The sequence below is a fragment of the Megalops cyprinoides genome, chromosome 6, assembly GCF_013368585.1.
Source record: "Megalops cyprinoides isolate fMegCyp1 chromosome 6, fMegCyp1.pri, whole genome shotgun sequence".
Lineage (NCBI taxonomy): Eukaryota > Metazoa > Chordata > Actinopteri > Elopiformes > Megalopidae > Megalops > Megalops cyprinoides.
In genome coordinates this window covers 1,249,315-1,258,108 of record NC_050588.1, presented here as the reverse complement: position 1 = coordinate 1,258,108, position 8,794 = coordinate 1,249,315, and the positions used below count along the sequence as shown (strand labels likewise).

General features: G+C 40.3%; 1 protein-coding gene across 1 annotated transcript in view; it reads left to right on the top strand.

Moving 5' to 3' along the window:
* The first annotated feature begins 4,565 nt into the window (after positions 1 to 4,565).
* Positions 4,566 to 8,794, top strand: part of LOC118779865 (carboxy-terminal domain RNA polymerase II polypeptide A small phosphatase 2-like) — a 35,420-nt gene continuing 31,191 nt past the window's right edge. The window contains exon 1 of the mRNA XM_036532174.1: positions 4,566 to 4,905. Coding sequence (XP_036388067.1) covers positions 4,845 to 4,905 — 61 coding nt within the window. The 5' untranslated portion in view covers positions 4,566 to 4,844. The remainder of the gene's footprint in view (positions 4,906 to 8,794) is intronic.

Genomic DNA, 8,794 nt, shown 5'->3' with positions numbered 1-8,794 from the left:
TGGACCAATGGGGCAGCAAGAATCAGCCCCTGCTTGCCCCACCCCACCACCACAACCACCTTTTCCCTCCTGTATCTGGGCATGTGTTCTTTTTGGGTATGGCCTTATCTTCAACACCAGGTGGGGTGCTTACAGTCCTCTGCTATCAGTGCTAAATGGGAACAATAAGAGAGGATGGGGAGAAACTGGGAGGCGGGGGGGCTGCAGTGAGAAAGAGGTGGGGAGGTGATGACAAGAGATGTCTGTAGGAGCCATAATAGCCAAAGGGAGATGGGCGTCAGCCTCAATGCAGTGATAAACACGGGGGTGGGTTTGAGCTATCGAATTCTCCTGACACGACCCACGCTTGTCCTTCAAAGGAAAAGCAATGGTGAGACGCAATATGCATGAAAGCCGCTTGCAATTTCTGTCACGGCTCTCCCCCCTACCTCCCCCCAACGCCCACCCCCCTAACCAAACCCTGTCTGCACACGCTGTTGTATGGGGGGAACTCCTGATCTCTGTGTCGATTGGAGGAGCTGCAGCCGTAACGCTGTGCACTGTGAGTTGGCAAAGGTGGCATTGCTGCAGCCTTTCCCTCACCAAGAGGCCTGGTCCCTTTTGGCCCAACACGACTCTAAGACCTGCAGCTTGGGGCATATCCCGGACCTCATACAGGTTCCAACTACTTGTGGTTTGCTGGTATTGCAGTGCTTGTGAAAGATGTGACAATCGTCTGATTGGTCACCCCCAGGTACCTTGTAAGCACCCTTAAGTTCACTCTGGGCTGTATTGTTTGATGTTAGCAAATGAAAAATAAAACAAAACAAACAAAGCAAAATGGCCACTTTTGGGCAGTAACTTCCATGATGTCATACCGTTTTCCAGAAAAGCCACAAGGTTTATAAATAGTCTGTGTGTCAACCATTTGATTGATTTCACCCGCTCTGTCTGAAAGAGGATAGCTGCAGTAATTACAATGTGATCAGAGACCGACAGTGACTCATAAAAATGAAAGTAACATGTCAGCATGCGAATTTTAAGTGTCTTATTTATGTATATACCTTCTGAAGACATGATTCAATTTGGACAAGCAAGGCTTGAACTGGTTAAGGAATGCAGACATCTGATCAGTTAGATTACAGATACTGGAAAGTACCAGGCAAAAAAAGTATAGAATGAAATAGGAAAAGGAACTATTGCAGCACAGTGTGCCTCTATATTGCTACAGGAATTCAGTTGTAGAATACAAATGTAAGCATCAGACACTAATACAGGGGCACTAATACTAAGCGATTAAGGCTGGTGTGATGATACCAATAAAATTGTGAAGGTACATGACTACTAAAAATTGACAGAATAGCACAAGCTAGGGCATTATCACAAATCATTCACAGGAATGAGCTTGCAAGCTGGTCACTGCTGGAAGGGATGCAAAACTGTGGAGGAATGACAAGGCCAAAGGGGACAGGAGCAACATGGAGAAGCCCATCATTTGCTTGGGTAGGTAGCATCAATGACTGGATGAGAGGGACCATGTGCAGAAAGGGACACTCAAGACGACTACCGAACATGTGAACAGACACTACAAACCAGCCAAACTCTAAGCAATGAAGACAGTGTTAAATAATTGCAATGATTCAATCAGATTTCATGCTTTCAAGGATTTTGTAAAAATATTGAAAAATACATGTTTGGGTTGTACAAACCCCATTTCCGTAAAAGATGGGATATTTTCTAAAATGCAATAAAAACAAAAATCTGCAATTTGAACCTTTATTTAACTGACAAAAGCACAAAGACATGACTTTTAATGTTTTGGCTGTCCAACTTGATTGTATTTTGTAAATATAAACAAATTTTGAATTTGATGCCTACAACACCCTCAAAAAAGTTGGGACAGGGACAAAATAAGAGTGAAACGTCTATAGAATATTCAAGTTACATCATTTTGAAACATTCCACAATAAGCAGGTGAATTGGTAACAGGTGAGGGTATCATGATTGGGTATAAAAGGCACATCCACCAAAGGCTCAGTCTTTGCAAGATAGCGCACCACTTTGTGCCAAACTTTGTGAGAGAATTGTCAATCAGTTCAAATAGAACATTTCTCAACACAAGATTGCAAAGAATTTAGGTCTTTCACCCTCTAGAGTACATAATATTGTGAAAAGATTCAGGGAATCTGGAGAAATCTCAGTCTGTGTAGGGCAAGGCTGGAAACCACTGTTGAATGTGCGTGACCTTCGAGCCCTCAGAAGGCATTGCATGAGAAACCGTCATGCTACTGTGATAAATATAGCCACATGGGCTCGGGAGTGCTTCGGAAAACTGTTGTCACTTAACACAGTCCGCCGCTGCATCAAGAAATGCAACCTGAAACTATATTACGCAAGGAGAAAGCCATACATCAATTCAACGCAGAAATGCCTCTGAGTTCTCTGGGCCCAAGCTCATCTCAGATGGAGCGAAAGACAGTAGAAATGTGTGCCGTGGTCAGATTAGTCCACGTTTCAGATTGTTTTCAGGAAAACGGACGTTGAGTTCTCCGTGCCAAAGAGGAAATGGACCATCCAGACTGTTATCAGCAAAAGGTGCAAAAGCCAACATCTGTCATGGTATGGGGGTGCATCAGTGCCCACGGCATAAGTGACTTGCATATGTGTGAAGGTACCATTGATGCGGAGGTGTATATTGGGATTTTAAAGAGACATATGCTGCCATCAAGGCGATGTCTCTTCCCAGGAAGTCCATGGTTATTTCAGCAAGACAATGCCAGGCCTGATTCTGCACATGCTACAACAGCATGGCTTCGTAGACATGGAGTGTGTGTGCTTGACTGGCCTGCCAGCAGTCCAGATCTGTCTCCTATTAAAAATGTCAATGGTGGAAACCCTGGCTTCAGAGGTCCTGCCACATATTTTTTCCACCCATGCACTACACAAGCTGAATTTAAGTAGCACAACTCTTCAGCCAGGTAGAGGAGCTAATCAGTGAAATCACTTTGTTTAGTGAATGGCTAGAACAAATATATGGTAGGACTTTTACTTTCTGAAGGCGGGGTTTTCCACCCCTGGAAAATGTATGGCACATCATGAAGAGGAGAATCAGACAACAGCAACCACGGACTGTTGAGCAGCTGAAGTCTTGTATCAAGCAAGAATGGGCAAGTATTCCACTTGCAAAACTGCAACAATTAGTATCCCCAGGTCCCAAATGATTAAAAAGTGTACTTAAATGGAAAGCTGATGTAACACAGTGATAAACATGCCTCTGTCCCAACTTTTATTGAGTGTGTTGCAAGCATAAAATTCTAAATTTGTTTATATTTACAAAATACATTTAAATTAGTCAGTGAAAACATTGGAAATCGTTTCTTTGTACATTTGTCAGTTAAATAAAGGTTCAAGAGAATGAACAAATCACAGATTCTTGTTTTACTGCATTTTAGAAAATGTCCCAACTTTTCCAGAAATGGAGTTTGTACAACTTCAGAACATTCATGTATTAACATTAGTGGCAAATGCTGTACTCGTCCTAATGGTGTAATCTGAATTGGGCTATTCATTTTTAATTATTTTTTCCACACTTGATTGATAGTAAAGTAAACACTGTTTGCCTTCATTTTAAGTATTTTCTGTTTTAACATTTTAAAACAACACTCATGAATATACTGTAAATATACTTAAAATGCATTAAAGCAGAACTATCCTGTATTGCAAATTACCAAAACGGCAATCATTTACATATTTTAATATATTTATTGAGATAAATATTATTAATAATGAATTATCTTATTATCGGATCTTACCCGTTTGAATGAATTCAGTTCACTGCTCTACAAAATCAAAGAACGCACAGGTATACTTAGCGCTCCTGTAATGGTGGCATGTCAGAAATAGACTATTACGGCATCTAGACTGCCAAATGTAAAAACCGGCACTCAGTTAATTTATTCTTTTGTCCTCCGTGCTGCAGACACAAAATGGTGATCACTTTGTCAATGCACAACCATACTACGTCATGGCGCATGGGATTCGTGGGTGAATCGTTTGTTTCAAATGTGATTTTACTTGAAGTGAGTGGTATAAAAACCGAATGCATATCCACCCGAAACAGAAAAACTGTACATTTTTGTAATAGACTCGCTCACACAGGCTACAATTGCAATTATAATCCATAGGTCGACAAGTGGCTTTACCCTCACATCACGGTAAAACCCGCAGTAAACCAAGCGCTGGAATGTGTTCAGTGTGGAGCGTGCAGACTGGAGAAGAATGCCTCCGGTACTCCCACTTCCAGGAGGTCCAATCCGCGACGACCAGCAGTTTCAAGGCGCCCTCAAAGTCTCCAAAGGGGCAAAAACAAAGCATCAAACAACCAAAACACGCCATTTGTAACTCATTTGAACCTCGACCTCTCTTTATGTCAGTAAAAAACATTTTTCTAGCTAGTCCGTTTTCCATTTCCTCCTTCAAAAACGTGTTTTAAGGAGTTGTTTATCAGTAGTAAGGGGAACTTGAAACCGTTCCTTGCCCCATTTCCTCGGTTGTTTTGCTTTTTTCGCCTGGATTCTCCATGTTGGAGCAATAGCGAGGTCTTTCACAGCGACTGGGGTATTGTGCGCATTTGTACAGCGGATCAAAGGAAGACGGATAAGGGAACAACAAGAAAACCTTGTATTATTAGTCGCCTCGCCCATGTTAAAAAGAAAACGAGGAAGCAGACAAGGAAAAATACAACTTTGAAATTAAAATAAATCATTTGCCAAAGACTGACGGTAGCTAGCCAACTTGCTAGCTAGCTTGTAATACCTACGTTTGGGGGGATCGGATTGGAATTTGAGGGGCTGTGCATTTATTAGATGGAAAGTTCTATTATTACTCAGGTGCAGAAAGAAGACAGTCAACTGCCGTCGAAAACAGGTAAGCTCTCATGTTCAACTGGCGCGCAAACCACGAGTGACTAGCCCGTGTAGCGCATCCTTTTTCAGATCATGTTGCAGAAGTGGAATCGGAGGCGAAACTTTGGTTGCTGTCTAACGAGGTATCCAGAGAACAATCTCAGCGAGACCTGAGGCGTTTTTAAAACATTAACCAGTTAAGGTAGCTAGTAATCTACTGATTGTCTGATAACACTAGCTAGTTAAAGTTATTTTTCCATGGTCTTTTTTGTTTAAACTTGATGATGATTGCTGTAAAGGCTGTGTTTCAGAATAAGTTTGCTACCATAGTTGTTTCTTCCACTAAAAAGGGATCGAGGTTAGCCAGCTAGCTGTTTGTCGCCAATCCCCTTATAAGCGTCAACATTAAAACTGTGATCATCTAGCTACAGTTACAAGCGCACTAACGTTAGTCTGTTGGTGACAGCGTCTGGGGATCGCTAGAAAGTTAAATCGTGTTTAATGGTGATCCTGCTAGTTAGCTAATACCGTATAGCAAGCTAGCTCTGGGTATTTTTAGGGGGGCCGGGGTTGGGGCGGTCAACACGCCTTCTGACATCTCAGAAGACTCTTGGCTGCATCATCTTGAAAATGGGCGCCTCGCTTTGTGTGCCTTCATGTCATCACAGACAGTCTTCTGTGCAGATTTTAACTAGTCAAGATTCTTAAAAAAGCATTTTCCCGAAACGTGGTTGGCTAATTGAAAGGGGTCCGCTATTTTTAAGTTTTGTCTTGCTAAGCTGTCAATATCAATGGTTCCAGTACTTAGTAACTTTAAATTAGGTTCGTGTCTCCTTTAGGTCTTCCACCCAGCTGTTGTGTGCTGGAGAAATGCCATAAGATAGTTATTCAGGTAGCAGAATAAGCTTGCAGTTCGTACTGTCTGGTGGGTGTCATTCAAGTTCGTTGCATGCCCCACATTCTTTTACAAAGGTTACCATTCAGTTACTATTGCGTTTTGAGTAGATAACCGAATAATGAGCAGAGCTCCCTCCTTGAGGTTATAAAATTGTTTAATTAAATAAATGATAATATTTTGTTAAGGTGTAACGTTGGCTGTTCCAAAAACAGTCTTTACTGCACCTCACTGTGGGGTCTGGTTTTCAAGCTAGATTGATTGATTAATTAATCAATCTAATCGTTAATTTATCGTTAATATCTAATCGTTAATTAATAATCGTTAATACATCATTTCTATTATAATTTATTTATAACGTTAATTAATCGTTAATATCTAATCGTTAATTTATCTTTGGTCATGAATTTGGCACCTACTGAGTGTCCCTTGCAGCACACACGGCCCCAATTCTGCAAACACGTTCCCAATCTTTATTAAACAGGGATGTGGTAACGTAAGAACCTCCCTTTTTCCAAGGAACCATCGCTTGTTGGCATTATTGAATGTGGGGAAGATAATTAAAATTCACGCGAATTTGTTTTGTTAAAAGGTGGTAACCGACTTAAAGCTGGGTTTTTGAAAATAGTTGTTAGGGGGAGTGTTTTAATTTTATGAAGTGAGGTTTATCATATTTCACAAATTACGCATCAGTCACAACTCAGATTGAGTCATTAGCTAGATGTCATAATAGGGTTAGCTAAAAATAAATGCTTTTCCTGCAGACACACCAAATTAATCATTGTAGTGATCAAACGAGAGCTCGGATACCAAGGAGCATACCATATGATGATGGTTTCAGGAATATTAAAGGAGTATTCAGCAATTTAATTGCTTTATTTACGAATACTCTGCTGGCGGCGCACTGAAGCTGCGTTAAGTATTTTACTATGTTGCGCAACGCAGTCAAATCCCAGGTGGGGCCTCACAAAGCGCATATTATTTTCTTGGTAGACACCTCTGATCAAAACCAACACGAATAGCTTACATTTGACACATTATTCGTTTGTATCATTTACTGGAGCAACTCAGGGTCCCGGCTCAGTGTTCATGCCTTACAAGTGAATCAAAGCTGCTATCTATTCATTACCGACTGTCTGTTTTAATCACTTTGACATTAACTGCGAATAAGGAACGTTGACGGGTTATATTTTTCCTTAACACATATAATTCTATATCTTGGAATGGAACTGAAGTAAGCGGTCTGATCCTGCAACCTCCCGGTTAAAAGTCAAGAACCTGTGCCACTCTGTGTTTTCGGTGCACTTTTACATATGAATAAGAAACTGCAAACCTATAAATGTACATGGTTTACAGAAAAAAAATCCAAATGATTTTATAGATCATGGTTAAACATTGCTGTAATGTTACTGCTGAGATATCAGGTCTGTATATTACCACATGTTATATAAATGTTACGCAGAGAGGGCGCATGGGACAGAATAACCAAGGGAACATGTTATATAATGGACATACAGACCATCAAATCAATGCTTTTACAAGGCCATTGGTTCAGGATTTGCATGGTGCATAGAGCTAAACTTCTTGGCTGTCCTATTCAAACGTGACTTTCCAGTGATCTTAAAGTGATCATGATCATATCATATGTGCATGCTAATATTTTAAACCTCACTACTTGTATTTATATCAACCATGATTTGAATCTTTGAAAAATAAAATGAACGAACGTATAAAGATAGGTTCCTCTGGAATTTGTATGTCTTGGTTTTGAACCAACAGTCCACTGGATGTGAATCTGTGTCCCTTAAAAGGGAATATTCCAGGTTTATGACTATTAAGCCTTAACAAAATCCACAAAGGCTTTGAAGAAAGCCTTTCCTTTTTTAGGTTCCCCTTCCCTTGTTCTGTAGTCTTGATATTCAGTTATGTTCACTAGAGATGTTTTCTGTTTAAAACAGCATTATTATGCGTAGTTATTGAGAATTAAGATTAACTGCTCGTATTCGTGTCTTGTAACATGTATCAGGTTCATTTAACATTGCTAAGTATACGAAACACTGACTGTGAAAACCTGCAATGGCCTTCTCTGAATTTAGTCTTGTGGCCTTCGATTGGCTCTTCAGCATTGAATGTCTGTTTAGGAATATTGGGGAGTATTCCATAGTCTGTGATCCAGGTCCCAGCATAGCCAAACTATGGAGGGGTTGTGACAGAAGTAATGAAAACCCTGCCTGTATAGGTGAGAAGGAGCTGGCTGTGTTTTTTTAGGTATTGATCTCCAGCTTCTCTCTGGCCTTCTCGTTTGTCTTGTGCAAGTGTGGGTGGGCAGTTAGGTGGGTGGAGCCAGCCAGGATCACAGTGCATTCAGAGCATCAGTGGGGCAGGGAAGGAGTGACTAGCCTTACACAGTGATATTAAGAGCACAGCAGTCAGAAACAAATCTGATTTTACACGAAAATCAGGTTGTATTTCTTGTAACCCTGCATGTTTATGAAAATATTAGCATGTATACAACTGCTTGGTTTTGAAATATTTGACTGAGCGAATTAATCCAGTCCGCTAAAGTAAAGCAATGTGTTCCGTATAACTGCTACTAGATTGTGCTTCAGGATTTCTTCCAGTCTCTTTGTGCTCTTTGCAGTCGAATAACATCAGTTACAAAGTTTAATAGGCTGAAAGGTATTCTGATTATTTTAAATGTGAAGCTGATGGTTAATAGTGTACAATCATTAATAGTGGATGATTTCTAAACAAAGTTGGATTTGTGGAAATAACCATTAAAGGTGCTCTTGTTAAATACAATAATGATTGGTTCAATAATTTCGTCATGGCAGTTAACTAAATGATGTAAATGTCCCACTATATTTTTTCCTGAGCTTAAATAGTCCAGTAATTCAGTATTAACATGATAACAAAGTAGCCAACTACTAGTTACAAAAATATAGGGCAATCTTATGTTGTTGTGTCCAACAATTCAAGTTTTTTTCCATGAGTGTAATGATGACTTACATCCCCT